Source organism: Myripristis murdjan, chromosome 22 (assembly GCF_902150065.1).
Source record: "Myripristis murdjan chromosome 22, fMyrMur1.1, whole genome shotgun sequence".
NCBI lineage: Eukaryota > Metazoa > Chordata > Actinopteri > Holocentriformes > Holocentridae > Myripristis > Myripristis murdjan.
In genome coordinates, this window is record NC_044001.1 from 27,662,246 (window position 1) to 27,679,759 (window position 17,514).

The window sequence follows — 17,514 nt, forward strand, 5'->3', positions numbered from 1 at the left end:
AAGATTGTGTACATGTAATTTGAATGTATATTTGAATAATATTTAATGCAATTCTAATTAATTTTTACTTTTTGGGGGAATCAGTATTAGGGAGACAATTAATGGACATTATTCATATTTATTTAAAGATAATGCATATTGCAATTATTTATTTATTTATTTATTTATTATTATTATTATTTTGCAATTTTGCTTTATTTTGTTAATCAGAGATGACTGATAAATTTACATATTTGGGTAATATTAAATTTTTTATTTTTTTTTATTACTTTTTTTTTTTTTACTTACTTACTTACCTTTTGTCTGTATGCATAAAAGCCATACTTTTCTGCACAGAGCAGGAGAATTTATTTCCGTGCCTTTGCTTCTGGCCGTGTGTCCCTCAGTGGGAGGTTTACTTTAAAAGCAGACACACGCAGCCTGCAGGCAGTGCTGCAGTGGCAGCTGATGAAGTATGTACTATATAGTCTACTATAAAGTTCATGGGTCACTAAAGAGGAAGTAGGTGTCCTCTTGTCTGTGTGTACACGGCTGTCTGCAGACAGGTGGGTCCGCCGCGGTTCAGGGTCAGCGGCTCTGAGTTCAGCTCTGCCGCCCGTCCTGCACATCAGCGGCAGCGGAGCGCATTTCCTCTGAGGCGTGTCAGACTCCGGGGCTTCGCAGCTCTCTCTCTCCTCTGGGCTGCAGGACGGCAAGCTTTCCTGACAGGCGCTGGACTGCATCAGTCTCCCGTGGAAATAAACAAACAAACAAGTAAACAACATGAGTTCGTACAGCAGTAGCACATCGACCGCTGAGGACATGAGCGACGAGCTGGAGACTTTGGGGTAAGACACGCTCCCTGCAGGCGCAGCGCTCCTCCGGCCGCTCCGCTCCGTGTGGACGCGGTCTCGGCTCCGCCACGCTGAGCTTCTCCGAGTGTCTCCGCTTCTCTGAGGCTTCTGTCGCTGGGAAGCATCCTGCGGTGGCCCTCAGTCACCGCGCTGCGCCTAATTTCCATCAATTATCCTAAACCTAATTATTAGACTTGGTTGCCTGTGCTCGCTACCGCCCTCTAGCGGGAATTCTGCTGTAAAGGGCTGCAGTGACAACGGCATGTTTTCTGAAATTTGACATTTCATCAAAAGTAGAGTTGCAGCATTTTTAAAGCGCCTCCATGTTATACAGAAAGTCTCTGCTGGAGATTGTTTTTTGTTAGATCTAGGAAGGAAAGGGCTGGCAGAGTTTGGGAAAGTTTTAACATTTTTATCAAAAGTGTTGAAACTTTTTCCCAACTAGAAAACACAGGGAAGCAGATCTGGTATTTTGTCCTCCCCCAGTGGTCTTCTGTCAGCTGGTTGAATCTGATGCACATGGATTAAAGTCGGCTGAACCACACCCACTGGTTGTGTTTCCTATTCAGCAGAGCAGCCATTTTCCTCCATTCAGTTTATTGCATATCATGAAAACCACACTTAAACACATTTGAATTTTAATAAGAACTTTGTCAGTACAAAACTTTGTATGTCAGTTCATTCAATACTACTGACATAGTATTTTTTGTAGTCGATGACAGTCCTGTGTCTAATCCCCCGCAGCAGGAGCAAAAAATTGAAAAAAGTGTTCGTAAAGCGATGATCACAAAAAAAAAAAAATGTCTGTTTCAAGTCACAATTAGTCATGAGCGGTGTACGGAAGGGTCATTCACAAGTGCAAACCAATAGGATCTCAGCTTGGGAGAGAAACAGTTTTATTTGAAGGGATAGGTGGATGAGAGAGGAAGTGTAAAGATTTGTGAAGCTTTTATTGGCTGGAATTTTAATTTATACCCACTAGTGCAGGATGATGTCACTGTTTAAAATGCTCTGTGTTACAGGAAGTAGAGGTCATGTGAGGTCATTTCATGGTCTCATGAATGTTAAGGCAAAGACTGGGCTTATAAACAGCTTTGTAGGTTACACTTTTGCTAACGTCAGCTTTGCACTTTTTCCTCACATCCTTCCTTGGTGCTGGGCTGGGTTGTAACAATCAACACCTTGTATATGGCAATCTGTGAAGATGATATTATAATAGAAACTAAAATTAACCACTGTGGTGCTGAAAATTTGAGAGCTCTAAAGTGTAAACTGTCTGAGATCCAGGTGCAGAGACAAAATGTGTCACAGTTAGAGCCGCTCTGCCCTGTTGGGACTCTCAAACCACCATTTCCCCCAGAGTGATACGTGCAGTGGCTGTTCCACCCAAAAACAGTTCAGCATGTCTGTGTGCACTGTAGCAACACAGAGCTGGTCATCATGTAGTGCAGTGTGCCAGAAAAATATGTGTTCTTCCCCTTTACATGGGAGGTTTCTGATGAAGCCTAACAATTAGTGACTAACTGGTGCCTTTTCAGGCCTTTCAACTGTTAATGCAAATCAGGAGCTTTCACATCCCCATAACAGCTGTTTCCTTTGCAGCGGTCTTACACCATGAGCTTTCATTTAGAGGTGAAATACATCCTTCTCTCTCCAATAACATGCTGTTTACTGACCAGCTTCCCCTTTTCAGATTGCAGAGCGATGCAGCGCGATTTAACCCAAATGTATCGGGGTTACAAAGTCAGTTTCTCAAATTCAGTCTTACGTTTTGTGTGACATCAGTGGTCAGTGGTCGGAAAAAATACATCAGCCACACTGCTGTATTTGAATAATAATAATCTTGTATAGCAGCTTTCAAAATAGTTTCAAAGCACTTGACAGTGGAGTAAAACACAACACATAAAATCAAGAACAAAATCGGCAACACTTTACAATAAGAGTACAACAATTAACGTTAGTTAATGCTGTAATAAACATTAAGTAACAGGTAATAAACATTAAGTTAACTAACCGTTAACTAATGTGTCTAAGAATCATTTACTAATGCTGTTCATGCTAAGGTATTAATTTATATGTTATTTAAGGGTTATTGTAGATATTATTAACATTAGTAAATGCCATAATAATCATTAACTAACAGTTAATTAACCATTATGGCATTAACTAACGTTAACAAACGTTAACTGTTGTACTCTTATTGTAAAGTGTTACCACAAAATCAGTAATCAAAAGGTATACCATATAGCCAGGTCCAAGAGAGTTGATCGTCAAGATTATTTTCTGTATATTTTTAAATTATACAATAGAAAATTAAATGGATGACCCCAGACATCAATCTGGTGTGTAAAACTGATCTATGCCCTTAGAGAGACCAATAAAATCTAAGAATCAGCTCTGAAATGGACTTGTGACACATGTAAAGACTGGTGATGTGATTCTGTCTTTTCAACTGAAAAACCGATAGCATATTTTACAATTGTTTGTTGTATATTAGAAACAGTGAAATAATGACTGAATGAATGAATATAATGACTCAAATCATCTACAAGGACTCCAAGGCCATCAAAACGCTCCTTAACATGTAGCTCTGACAAACACATTGAGTGAACTGAATTTAGGACTCGAAACATGTGCACAACTCTGACATGTAGAGAATTTTGTATGAATCAGTGTTTTCTCCCACTGCCAGTATTTAGACTTTGAAACATCGGAGTAGCTTTCAGTGCTCCTTGTTTTACCACAAGACCCTTGAAACCATTGTCAAGTTTATGTCGTTTCTCAGAATAGTTGATCATGTTCCTGAACTGGAGGTTTGTCCTTTGCATGGAGGTTTGTCCTTTGCATGGTGCACTTTAAGAGGGCTTGTCTGATCCATTTTGTCCAAGGTGGTACCACTCTGACTTGTCCCGCCACGCTGCAGAGGCACTTCTCTTGTCCAATGGAAGTGATGGAAGTTACCTCCTCCGAAACAGTAACGAGGGTCCCGGCTGCTTCGCCCTGTCTGTCAGGTTAGTCTGCTACTGTTACAGCACAAGGAATACACCATGTTGTTGAGAGACTGTCCTGTTGGTCAACTTGGGTTCCAGACTACAGTGTGGATACCCACCCTGAGCCTGTTGGGACCTGTTGTGACCTGTCAAGTCCGTCGGATTGGGCCAGGTTTGGACAAAATTTAGAATTATGTTCAGGTTCAGCAATGCCCTGTATGGTGCTGGAGTTTATGTGACGATGCTGAAGGCAACATGTCGGCTATTTCAGGTGGTAAATGTAACCTAGAGATGGAGGACAAACAAAACCTCAGGCTCGGATTTGGTTTGGACACAAAAAAAAAAAACTGCTGGGGTCAGGTCGGGCTCGCTTACTGTGCTCCCGTCTCAGGTTGATTCACACAAAAATATACGGTCCAGTCTGCACTTGTGACCCAAGAATCGCATGTTCACTTTAAAAGAAATTCTCATGATTCTTATGCATATCTGGTGTTGCCCAACTGAAGTGTGATTTCTCGGTTGAAAGACATTGTAGGGAGGGACAAATGATGATGATCAACATTAAAATATATGAATCTAGAAGGCACGAGAACAACAATTACTTCATATTGTGAAAGGGCCAATCTACTTTGACAATGCTAGTCACCTAGTAACACTTAATATAGTGTGTGTGTGTGTGTTAGGATAGTGTTTCTTCAGCAGACCACTGCACACTTCAGTTTCTGTTGTGTTTCACTGTAGAATAACACACACACTCTTGTTGTCGTCACAATTCCCACATCAGGTCCTACTATTTTTTGGTTCCAGCTGGGTAACAACTTTTTGGGTTACAAATAATTTTTTTTTTAGTTAGAATGCTCAGACTGATTTAAAATTAGGTCCATGGAACGGAACAGAACCAGCTCAAAAGTCCTAAGAGTGTGTGTTAGTGTTAAGTGTTAGAATTGAATACCAGAACTTACAATCTACAAAGGACTCTTGCATGAATTTGGCATCTGTGTGAAGCACTTGATGGCTAAGTTAACCAGTCAAACGTGTTATATTCCTTTCCTTTTGTCACCTGCCATGCAGGGCTAAGGACTCAGTCAAGCATTTCCATGTGATGCGCAAGGACAGTGGTTATGCCTTTGGTTTCAATGAGTTTGCATCCCTTCAAGACTTTGTCAACCACTTTGCCAACCAGCCTCTGCTAGGCAGTGACACAGGTAAGCCAGCCAACAAAAACACTCTTTCTAATGTGGCATGTATGCATTGCTTGCATAGACTGGATGATGGGTCTTTGTGTCGCTGGGTTGCTGTTTGACTTGCTTGCGTGTTTACCTACAGCACCTCTGCTTCTCAAACAGGAACTCTTATCGTCCTGAAATGCCCGTATCCTTGGCGCGTGGAGGAGCCATCGATCTACGAGTCTGTGCGAGTTCACACGGCCATCCAGACAGGACGCACGGAAAACGATCTTGTGGCGAATGCACCATCGGTATGAGTCTTCTGCTTGCACTGTTTTGATAGCACACACCACGTTCCCCTGGCTCACCCGGCATACTGACTGGTGTGAACTGAACAGAGCAATACTCGGAGCAGATATTTATTTTATTGTTATATGGGGCCAATCTTGTCTTTAGATCTGTTCCAGTAAGTGATACATGTAATGCCATCGAAAAGAGAAGAAGTGTTTATTGCAATACATAATTTCCATGAAGCATATTTTTGGCTTAATGTTTAAAGTGTGATGTGGCCAAAACTATAGCAGGGTTCAAATTCAATTTTGTCTTCAGGTGAGCCTTAAAGGACAATACCATGAATGAAAAAACAAGAAAATGATATTGCGTTCTAAAGTATGACTGCTTTGGGAAAAGATTAGCAAAGCGTGAAGTATATACATTTTGAAAATATTCCACTTGCAAAAATCACTGGTATGGTCCTGCGAAGTCGATGCTTGACTAACTATTGATATATTTGTTTTCATTAATACAAAGCATGTGTTTACAGCTGGGTACAAAGGAGGGCTACCTGGTGAAGCAAGGAGCCATTGTGAAGGTAAAGTCAGTGGATTAGTGCTGGAAGGGACTGGGGCTTTCCAGATTCACAGCACTATTACACTCCTGCCTCTTGGTCTCTGAATGAGGTTTCATGTGGTAATAGTGTACTTCTTATGTTGTAAATGGAAACGTTACCTAAGAATTGCATATCGTACTGAGTCGTACAGAAAAATGTCAGCTTCAAAGATTCGGTGTAGTCATTTAACCGTGGCATTTAAAACACAACCAGTTTCATCTGTTGTTGCAGAACTGGAAACAGAGGTGGTTCACACTCAACAGATATGAACTCAAATACTTCAAAGACAAAATGGTGAGTTTGTCAATACGTTTTCTGCATCATTTTGTAGATGCAATGTTTCATAGTGTCCTCACACTGCAGTTTCAGCAATGAACTTTCAACGCAAACTTACCTTACTGACGTTGTTCACGATTAACATTCTGAAGTGATTATCTTAATGTCTGACACTGCAACCCTTAGACTGGTGGGCTCATCATGTGAGACAGTAGTGGTGCTATCTTCCTCTCATTGTTACTGAGTGCTGGATATTACTGTCCTATTTAACAGCTGGTGGGGAAGTGAGATAATATCACATTTTTGAGAATGAAAGAACTATCCTTTTGAATATTTCCCAAAGCGTTTCCTTGAATGGCTTGTGCCTGCAGCAGAAGCAGTTTGATTTGCTTTCAACTGGTCAGAGTCAATTTGCCACACGAGAGCCAGCTGAAGCTTTCAAAGATTTCAACCTGTAATTGATGTAGCGATGGTGACAGCTGTATTTTGTGCACCCTGTCCCAGTGCGAGGAGCCCCTCCGCACCCTGGATCTGAGGGCCTGCTCTGCAGTCCAGTTTGACTACTCTCAGGACCGAGTCAACTGTTTCTGGTAGGTCTGAGGCGACAGGGCTTTGGGCCTTCAAACTCCAGTTTTCGAGGTATTGATCCTACGTCCTATCAACCAAGCACAGTTTCTGATCATTCTGCAAAAATTAGGCAACTGACAAATGTGACCTAAATCGCTCAAACACTTGCAGGCTGATTCCTCTGAACACAGCCGCTGCAGTGGGCATGTTTTCAGACAGCGGTTCTCAGTTGTACTTCCCCATGGCCTGAAAATCTGACATGAGTCAAATAAGAAAAAGAGAAGTCTAAGGCGGAGAAATAACAGAAGGAAAGAGGAAGAGAGGCACAAATCCTCATCATGGCTCGGCTGAAAGGTGGCAACATCTGTGGCTCAGAGTGACTACAACAAATATTCACCCAACGTGTTAACACACTTTAGCTACATTACAAGTTCAAAATATGCTTATAAAATATGTTTGAGAGTTCGGGGTTCAGTTTTCCATAAACCAAAATATATGGTAGAGTAATTCCAATACAGAAAAATCACTTGTGAACTGTTTTTCTGAATTACTTTTATTTTACCTTTACAGAGGCTTTGCAGTCGCCTCACAGCTTTAATAAGATCAGTGATGCTGGCCCAACATCAGATTTCTTGTGCGTAAATGCTTGTGCAGACACCTTTCACAAGCATGTAATTTTAAACAGACCAAAATATCTATATAGGGAAAAAAAATCACTTCTGCTTATTGGACCTCCAAGTAAACTTCTGCATCTTACCCCACTTTCTTTACTTTCTATAAAAACTGTCTCGTGGTGCTTTTAGGCTCTACTCAGACTTCCCATCTGCAAAAATGCATGATGCAGTACTTTTCCTGTCCTTTTTGGCTTGAGTGACTCTACATATCTGTCTCTTTCCATAGTCTAGTGTTTCCTGAGAGGACGTTTTATCTTTGTGCAAAGACGGGCGTTGAGGCGGACGAGTGGATCAAGATCCTGAGGTGGAAACTGGTGAGCTTGTTTGCCTCTTCTACTTCCATTCCTAGGAAAGTGCTGCCATAAAGTGCAGGGTTTCTATCAATTCTAAAATCTGCAATGTCGTCTCCAGTTTTTGCTCCACACAGCAGAGAAACTTTTGAATCACTTAAAATGCATTTAAGGGGGAAAAAATAAAGATTTGTAGTGTAGGAGCCTCCATCATGACTCAGCTTGTCAGTCAGCTATCTGCTGTCTGAGCTCTTCCCTTGTAGGCCTCAAAGTGTCTTCCTCTTTCTCCCTCTTCATCTGTTTTTTCCCCTCTGATCATACTTTATAATGTAACTGACTTACAAGGTATTCATAATTAAAAGATTCTCACTCCTAGACTTAAAGATGCTTGCAAACTAGTTACAAATATGCCCATGAATGTATATTAACTATTCACAAATCAGTAAATGTGAAAAAAGTGATTGTCTTATTTATAAAAGTAAAGAGCTTATAAACATTACAATTTACCAAAATATTTGTACATGCATTAGGTTACATGTAAGTAACTATCTCCACCATTAGCCTAATCCTGATTTATTTAAAAAGTTACACATATTTATAAGTACTTTATAAATGTAGAAAATGATATGATATGAAATGATCTATTCAATATTTATGAATATCCTTTGAATTTTTTGTTTAAGTGTTGCCTGTAGAGCCCTAAAGGTAAATGAGGCTTGTTTGGGATTTCTGGAGTCTAAAGCGACCTTTCTAGGTCAAACTCCTGCATTATCACAGGCTAAAACACAGAATGTCCTAACGTTCTTTTGAACTTGATGGTCTCAAAAACAGACTGTGGGATGTTACACGTGCCTTAATCTCAATTTTGATATGAATGTAAGGAAATATTTGAGATGCTGTGTGAGCCATGAACCTCAAAGAAAGGATGCTGACTGACAGCCTGGTCTGGTTTCTAGTCACAGATAAGAAAAGGTCGATGACACAGGAGAAGCTCAACCTTCACTGAAGAAAACACACTGGATGTGGATGGAAAGTGACCAGCACAATTTAAAGAAAAGATTAAGAGCGACCAACACGAGGAGCAGTGTGGAACCAATTTCCCTGTGGTAGCTGGACCATCACAACGACCATGTGACACTCCACTCTCTTTTATGGTATATTTCTTTGTTTAAAAAAAAAAAAGTTTTGATGAACTTCCTGCTGGACTTCGCACTGGATCTTCCTCCTGGGCAACTGTCAATAACCCTTATATTGACACAATGTCAGGTATTAACATTTACTTACTGTTAAAGAAAATGCCAAAAGCACTTCTGTGGCAGAGTGTAATTTTTGTTTTAATAAATAAAATGGGTACATGAAGGAGTCACAGACCTTATTAATTTTAAAAAGAAAAGCAAGCATGAGGAGGACGTACAAGACACTCAATTGTTAGAAAAAAGCATTACCAACACCACAAGTAACACAACAACATAATCATTCTAAGAGGTGTGTGTGTGATTGTGTCTGTGTCCATGATGCTGCATTCATGTCCTATGTGAAAGACAGTAGATACAAGCTTTGTAAAAAAAAAAAAAAAAAAAAAAATCCCTTTAGCTTTTAAATAGTAACTAACTGATGGTTTGAATCCAGATTTCTCCAACACACAGATGCCTTAGTCAAGTGTAGGAACGTGATGTATTCATTTCAAATAAAAACAAGAAATGGACAATTCTAAACAAATAAGTCATTGTCAATCATAACTCTAAGAATGCCATAGCACCCAATTTATTTCATTTGATTTTTAATTTCTGGGGAATAATTTTATGGCATTTTTCTTGTGATTTAATTTTAAATTAGTAATTATGATACATATAAATTCTTTTCATGACTTTTTTTTTTTTTTTTTTTTTTGCTATTTTTGCAAATTTTCTGGTGTTACCTCTGTGTAGCTTCAAATGTGAAAAGGCTGATCAGAGGCAACCAAAGGCTACAAAACACTTGCGCCATGCCATGTTCATGGCTGCAGACAGAGGTCTGAATGTGAGCACAGGGCCAGGCTGTTGTTTTTAACTGCCCGGGTGTTCAGAGGGTCTTTTCCAGCTCATGTGGATGCAGCTTCAGAAAACAAGGAGAGATTTGAAGGAGAATCTGTGTCTGGAGGCTTACGCCACTTCCACCACCTGCCTCAGCTCCTCTATCAGCGGCACCAACTCTTTCTCCAGACTGATGATCAAACCTGTGGAAACAAAAGACACGCTCATTTAAAAAGAAACAGTTCACCCAATTTTAGAAAAGATAACCGCCTTAATCCATCACTTGAACATCACTTTACAAATGTTGCTTTCTGAAACTAAAATGCTCTTTTGACTACAGAGTGCAAACAGACGATAGTTTTGTATTTTTCTTGTTATCAACATCCAGAATGATCCAGTAACTTCTTCATTCCCTGTATGACTCCACACCAGAGGAGCAGCAGCCACCACAGAGACGGGAGTTTGCTATTGTTTGTTTTCTTCATTAAATTTTAAAAAGTCAATGTTGTTTAATGTTAGCTGGGGGGAAGTCCACCTCAATGGCAGGAGGCTAACAGTTAGCATCTGGAGCATCAAGCCAGTATCCAGCACTCATATGAGTATATCACCACATCAGTCTGTTGTTTGAAATGGAATCCAAGAGCATGACAATGACTTGACTTATTATTTTGTTAATGCTAGATTTTTAATTTTTCATTAAACACATACATAAATCTTTAATAATTAATGATTATCAATAGTACTGGTAGTGGTAGTATTTTGTCATTCTGGCCTCATTTTTGAGAAATGGCTTGATGAACACTTGTGAAAGAGTGAGACAGAAAATGACAGCTAGATGTTACCTGTGTTGGCGTTGCTGCTGGCAATAAAACTGATAACCAGTGGTAACCGGTTGAACTGCACAATCTGTTCAACAGAGACAACACAAATGTTGGGAAGAGAAAAAAACTGTGACATCAAGAGAATGACACTTCTGTAACTTCCTGTTTTATCTGAGAGGGAAGCCTTAAGACTGCAAGGCCAGTTCTACTCTTAACCCTTTGAAACCTGAGCAAAATCACTTTTTTTTTCAAAAACATGAGGGGAAAGACCATTTACAACCTAGAAAATAATGACCCAAACATTAGTGAAAAAAAAGGCAGAAATTTAGAGGGAAAAAACAACAGCAAAATGTTTTTTTAAAAAATCCTAAAAATGTACAAAATGTTTGTTTTAAATAAAAAAATATATATATATAATTATTTAAATCATATATTTAAACATCAGATCAGTGATGCTGGATCAACAAAAGATTTCTTCAAACACTTATGAAAGGCATAAGAACTAACACATCTATTTGAATGGAATTATCTGCCATTTTAGCAGAAATAGTTTGAGTTCAACTGAAATGGATTTTTCAAGCCAAATTCTGAGCTGGTGAGCTAATGATCAGTACTAATAACTAACATGTTGTGTCTTGCTAAGAGTTTATACTTTACATTAAATATATTAGTTGATAATGTTTGTGGCTAAATAAATAAAATAAATAAGGTCCAGTGTTTCACCATAGATTTTTATTCTGATCAGGATTGGGGAAACAAGCCTCTGAAATAGCATTTAGGCTACGAGATACATCTGTCCACTCAAGCTCGTAAAAACACATTTATGTCTACTTGCTAGAATGGGGATTCCCATGTTAAGGTTCGGTCACGTCAGAGTTATTTTAGTGAAATTCCAGTTTAAAAGAAATAAACATGACAGCCCTATTGTCTGTCCTGGGCAACTTGTATAGTGCTGGAGTTTACATGACAACGCTAAGGGCAACATGAGGGCTATTTCAAGTGGGAAATGTAACAAAAATATGTGGCCCGATCCACACTCTACTACTTGTGTGGATGATATGGACTGGATCCCATGTTTAATACAAGAATTATATTGAGTTACATCTCCCAACAAACTGATATCCTGATAGGAGGCTTGGTCAAACTTGTTAATTTCTCTTTCATGTTTGAATTCATCTGCAGGATTTATAATTAGCCTGCTGAGTAACAGATCAGCCACTTTCACCTCGACATTCATTCATTACATGCTGCACGTCAAACTGTCAGCTGAAATAAACCATCATCAACTTGGCACAGCATAACGTGGTTACATCTGACCTGGTATGTGTTGTAGTAGCAGATGATACTCTTGTTTTTGGAGAGGCCCAGCTTGCTGCCCTGGTCTGTGGCCAGAGCAAAGGTGGACAGGAACCCAGGTCTCAGAGCGTGGACTGGAGCGTTGTCATTGGCAACTAGAGGAGAGCACAGCACTCACATTAACATGATGTGTACATGACAGCAGTAATCCTCCACAGCAGTGCCTTTCAAAGTGGGGGCCTAGTCCCCTCAGGTGGTCCTCAGCAAAATCACCACCAGTTTGAATGCTTGTGAAAGGCGTCCGAACAACAAACAATATGATCCAGTATCACTGATCTGACCTTTAAATAAATTGTTTTAATGATTTCAAATATAGTTTGTCATTGTCATTCTTGCTAATTTACTTATCGCCTTTTTCCCAATGTTTCTGAAATTTTCAAGATTAAGTGAATTTTCTGAGAAAGCAATAGTGGAAAAAAAAATTACTGGAACATTAGTAAAAAAATATTGTAAGAGACAATGAAAGTTACCTAAATAAATACATAAATAATTTAAAAAAATACTAATAAAATGTAAAAAAAAAAAAAAAAAAAATACTAAAAATATATATATTTAGTAAAAAAAAAATAGAACAAAACTATATTAATGACTAAAAATGATGTATTTAAATATCAGATCAGTGATGCTTGATGGACATCAGACTTCTTGTGCTGAAACACTGGTATTGGAGTCACTGTTGGGCAAAATGGTATCAGATTGGGTTTGCAGCTTCTTGGCAGTCAACTTGGTGGTCGAGGAAATGCAGAAGTCTGAAAACCCCCGACACTGGAGGTCTACTGGTGTCATTTAAAAACCGCCCACCTCTCTGTGGTGTTTTGTGTTGTCAGCCTCTACTGGCAGCTTTCACCAGCAATGTTTTGCTTATCGCCGGCACACTAGAGCTCGGCCTGGACAACCAACCAAGGACAATCTGGTTTGGTGGAGGGCAGCCATGGCTCCATCGTGCTATTTCCAGTCTGCTGCCAGTGTGGCAGATGGAGCCAGCCAAACCCTGCCCTCAACGTGAACATAAACAGACATGAACTGACACATTAAAAATTATTAGAAGTGCTGCTTAACTGTCCATAGCCTGCACAGAATTGCAATGGAATACAAACCATTCACTGAATAGTCACATGTTTGCCCTTTTGCTTTACCTCATTTTATGCATTAGTCTTTTTTTTTTTTTTTTTTTTGGTCAGAAAACTTGATGTTCAGGCACACTCCTCCATTTTTGTCCAGAGCACCCTTATGTTTTCCAGCCTACAGTACAAAATCATTTTGTTCTTGAACTCTGTTGTCTTCGCTCTCCCTACCTCTTTTACAGTTGCAGTGCTTTGTTTGGGTGAAAGTTTTCATTCTGGCACCCTGTTGCTTCATATAACCAAAATCACAGAGTGTGTCTTTAAGCTGCTTTTTTGTTGTGTGGTGGCTGTGCTGACACTGTGGTAGTGTGCCTGTGGTCTGCCGCTGAAAAAATCCAATGACAGATTCAGCTCTTTGCTGATTGCAGATACAATCATCCTATCAGAATCAACTTTATTGGCCAAGGGTGCTTATTCTCCCAAGGAATTTGACTCTGGATTGACTATTCACATTTTTATCAAAAATCATATGGGTAAATACCTTATCAAAGCACCAATAGTCATTCATACAAAACTGTTACAAGATTAACAGGGTTTCAGTTGAAGATATTGTAATGTTTCATTTGGTCAAATAACTAATTCATTTTATTGACTTTTTTATTTATTTATTTTCATTTAGTACGTTGTACCTTCAGACAATGACATAAATGGAAATGAAGCCCCGCCCCACAATATAGAGCAATGCACTATGTCACTCACAGTGTGATCAAAGCCTGAAAAACACATCAGGCACCAACACTATGGTGATGTTCAAACCATGCTGAGTGAGGCAGCATCTTCCACAGCAAGAGGCTACTGAAGCTGGGGTGGTGAAAATTTCACTGAGCTGTTCTATTCACAACACCACGTTGCCAAACAAAGCAAGATAAAGACTGAAGGACAAATAACAGGGATCTTACCTTTGATAACTGGGACACCATCCCTGTCAGTCACCACAATAGCATGAAGACCTTCAACACTGAAAACAAACAGTGTCATTCAAACTAAGGAACTGGTTCAGCTGGATTTGCCTGCAACTCTGATATGGAGCATTGCATTTAAGATAGGAATTCAAAATGATTTCTACAAACCTGGGCAACTGCTTGTAGAGATATCTCTTCAAATCCTGCAAGAAAGTTGCAAAGAAATCATTTGACCAGATATAACAAAGGTAAGACAAGACTTTGGGCTACAGGGGCATGTGTGTTACTAACATTTAAGACGGGATAACCACTTGAAGTTTCTGGGTAGCTTGTGAAAAAGTTTTTAAATTCTGTACAGTAAATAAATAAATAGAAATTAGTGAGTCAAGGAGAATGCAGTTTGGAACCTCCTTCCCATTTCAACCCAATCAAAAACACATGATGTCCCATCTCCCCTCCAGCTACAACACTTTAAGACTATACACCATAAGACTATAAGATCATCCACCATGCAGCCCTGAGAGTATCTGCCTCATTTGCCTCCACATTCTCTTGTGAAGCAGCTTTTTCTGATATGAATGTCATGAAATCTAAATTCACATCAAAGCTGAGACATGAACATTTAAATGACTGTGTAACGGTGAACAGAAGTGGCAAAAGCTAGTCCAGCATGCATCTCCCTTGTGGACTCCATGCAGTGACATCATCTAACTGAGAGAATGCACTCATTACACACATGCCGACTGCAAAATCAACACGCTTTAGATATATGATAGGAAGCTATTGTCATACTAACACATTTAAGTCTTCTGTATCTTTTTGGGGAATCTGATGTGTTTTGATATGTTACCTCATGTGAATTTGATACATTTAAATTTAAACTTGGATTCAGAAAATACACATCACATGACTTTTGATTTGCATTGCTATTTATGTAAAATGTGGGTTTTAGATAACATGTGATACATGCAAAAAATTGTAAAAACTCATCGATGAGTGGTTTGATGATATGTCAACAAATGTGACGTAATAAAAATCCTAAGTAGCCCTTGTAGTAGTACTTGTAGTGTGTAGGAGAGTGTGCGGCAGACCATAACCACACATAAACACCATACAAGCTCGGCTGTTAGAGCAGGCCTGTCCTCCGAGCAGCAGGCTCATTTAGCCGAATAAAACTACGGGCATAACACTGAATAAAACTAAAATGGTATTTGAAGGTGGGGTGCTGAGTGGGCCGTCCTGTCCATGTCAGTGAGGGGAAGCTATCCGCAGCTAGCTGCTGAAGCACAGAGACAACAGGACATACTCACATCAGCCATGGTGGCCAGTGTCTCCTCGTCGTGGCACAAAACGGTCCTCAACTGTGACGACAAAACACTGGAAGTTAATTAGACCACTCAATACGTAGTTAACCTTGAAATTAAATAGTTTCTTTGGTTAATTTGCGAACTGGCTGACGGAACTATGCAGTGTCTCTGGTCACTGTACTAGCTTTAGCTAACGTTAGCATAGCTGTTTCTCACGCTAAATGAATTTGGCATTACACAGTCAGCTACAAAAGGGCTAACGTTACTTCGGACGGTCAATTCATATTAAAATGTATGCGAGTGTATGGTTACCCTGTTTGAATCCTCTTCCAGTCAGCTAAAGTTTGCTGCTTTCCCCTTTCCAAGAGCCCAGCCGGAGTCACATGACACAGATGTTTTGTTTCCGGCTCGTGAGGACGTGAGGAGGAACGTCAGCGCTGCGCCGCTCTGACGCAAGACGTCTTTCTTTTTCTGGCTCCTCTTGACCTTCTCCTTCTTCTTTTCCAACAGTTTATTGCTTGGCCTTCATCGAAACAAACCAAAAAGTAAGGCAAAGGGGGAAATAGAGAGAAATAAACAGTAAACCAGGCAGAGTGAAACATACTTTAAAAAGTTAATAATGTCAGAGTAGGCTGTACCTTCTCTGCTGCCTGCTTTCCTAAACTGCAGAGAATTATAACTCAGTATTTAGAATTATGATTTTTTTTTCTCTCACAGTTGTTACTACCTAATTGTGTTTTTCCCCCTGGCATTCACAAATCCATTCATTCATCCATTCATTCATCCACTCATTCATTCATTCATCCATCCATCCATCCATCCATTCATCCATTCATTCATTCAAAAGAGGCTACGCAGCAGTCTCTTCAGTGTCCAAAGGCTGATCATGACCTTATGCATCTCCTCCTATCTCCTCCAATCTCTTAGTTTGTGAAACCGTGATGGACTCCTTTATTCAATATTCATCTTGCACAGCCAAAGTTTCAAACCTACAGGACACAGAGCCACAGGTGAGCTATTGGCATAATTACATAATTGCAAGAAAAAAGTAACATTTTGGAGATGCTCTGTGTGTGTGTGTGTGTGTGTGTGTGGGTGGGTGGGGAGGCGGGGTTGGGTCACAACGCTGAGATAGGCTATGAAACCGCAGAAAAAAACTCAGACTTGTGAGATATTAACCTGCAACTGTAACACTCGCAGTTGTGTAGGAAAAAAATCTGACAATACAGCCATTTTGTTAATCTGTTCATGGGGTGGAATGGACCTCCACAGCCTCCATAATACCCCCAAGATCAACAGTGCAAATATAGAAAACTATTAATAGTTCACGTCCACAGACGGGGCTTCACATGCTCTCTGGGAGCTCCGCTCAGACAACACAGGAACTTCCTCCACTCCCTGATGAGGTACAGTCTTTTGCTTTGAGTTCAAAGTGTTGTAATGATATAAGCTGACTGATAAATGAGTGACTGACAGAACCTGTGGAACACATGTGGGCTGTCTGCTCTCTGCACTCACCTTAACCAGCGCTGGAAAGCATACTGCTGCTATGGGGCTGCAAGCTGAAGTTCATTGAAAAATAGATGTATTTTATGTTGTCCTGCTTGTCAGTAGGACACACCTCAGCAACCAGGAGCCAAGATTTAGGATCCAACCGTCAGTTCAGCATGCACCCAACGCACCTAACAGCTCTTTCTTCTGTAAAATGTCAACTTGCCTGTTTTTTTTTTCACTGCATGCTGGCATAGTCTACCACCAGGGGTAGACATGAGGCTTTTCCAGGAGCTTTCCAGTACACTTTTAATGCTTGTGAGAGGCATGTGAAGTCAAAGTATAGACAGGCCCACTCCTGGTCAGATAAACCCTCTAAAAATCAAAGTTGTTCAGTCAAATTATTACTTGAGTTACATTACTGGAGTTCATGCTTTCAAAAATTCTTTATTTACTTTATTATTATTTTTAATATAATGTTATGTAAGGCTGGGCAATAAATTGATCAAATTGATTGATTCAGATTTATGTTTTAATTTGATGCAAAAAAAAAAAAAAAAAAAAAAAAGGCCCCTAGCAGTCATCTGGGCCAAAAATGGTGATTTCTGTTGAAAGTGCACACACTTGCTCCATATGACCTGTACAACAACTACACTACTCACAAAAAGTTAGGGATATTCGGCTTTTGGGTGAAATTTCAGGATGAACCTAAAATGCATTATAACCTTTACAGGTGAACTTAATGTGACCTTCTGTAAACTTTTGAATGCACATGTCCAACTGTTCAATGTTTCAGTACTTTTTGCACAAGTTGCT

General features: G+C 39.7%; 2 protein-coding genes across 2 annotated transcripts; one reads left to right on the plus strand and one right to left on the minus strand.

The window, feature by feature from the left end:
* The first annotated feature begins 449 nt into the window (after window positions 1-449).
* On the plus strand, window positions 450-9,286 carry dapp1 (dual adaptor of phosphotyrosine and 3-phosphoinositides). Its single transcript, XM_030082043.1, has 9 exons — window positions 450-827; window positions 3,722-3,844; window positions 4,895-5,028; window positions 5,170-5,300; window positions 5,813-5,860; window positions 6,110-6,172; window positions 6,659-6,744; window positions 7,622-7,709; window positions 8,642-9,286. The coding sequence occupies exons 1-9, from the start codon at window positions 763-765 to the stop codon at window positions 8,663-8,665; spliced, it is 762 nt and encodes a 253-aa protein (XP_029937903.1). The 5' UTR covers window positions 450-762; the 3' UTR covers window positions 8,666-9,286.
* lamtor3 (late endosomal/lysosomal adaptor, MAPK and MTOR activator 3) lies at window positions 9,249-15,645 on the minus strand. The gene is made up of 7 exons (XM_030082045.1): window positions 15,520-15,645; window positions 15,211-15,261; window positions 14,069-14,103; window positions 13,898-13,956; window positions 11,836-11,969; window positions 10,540-10,603; window positions 9,249-9,900 (listed from the first exon to the last, which is right to left on the minus strand). Exons 2-7 carry the CDS (start codon window positions 15,217-15,219, stop codon window positions 9,827-9,829), a joined length of 375 nt encoding a protein of 124 aa, XP_029937905.1. The 5' UTR covers window positions 15,220-15,261; window positions 15,520-15,645; the 3' UTR covers window positions 9,249-9,826.
* Window positions 15,646-17,514: the final 1,869 nt, after the last annotated feature.

Excerpts from the sequence above, each read along its gene's own strand:
- dapp1 (XM_030082043.1), top strand. The coding sequence starts at position 763 with ATGAGTTCGTACAGCAGTAGCACATCGACCGCTGAGGACATGAGCGAC. Across the intron at positions 828-3,721 it reads GACGAGCTGGAGACTTTGGG|GTGGTACCACTCTGACTTGT; the intron begins GTAAGACACGCT and ends ATTTTGTCCAAG. Across the intron at positions 5,861-6,109 it reads AGCAAGGAGCCATTGTGAAG|AACTGGAAACAGAGGTGGTT; the intron begins GTAAAGTCAGTG and ends CTGTTGTTGCAG.
- lamtor3 (XM_030082045.1), bottom strand. Across the intron at positions 10,604-11,835 it reads GCTACTACAACACATACCAG|ATTGTGCAGTTCAACCGGTT; the intron begins GTCAGATGTAAC and ends TCTGTTGAACAG. Across the intron at positions 9,901-10,539 it reads CAGCAGCAACGCCAACACAG|GTTTGATCATCAGTCTGGAG; the intron begins GTAACATCTAGC and ends TTGTTTCCACAG.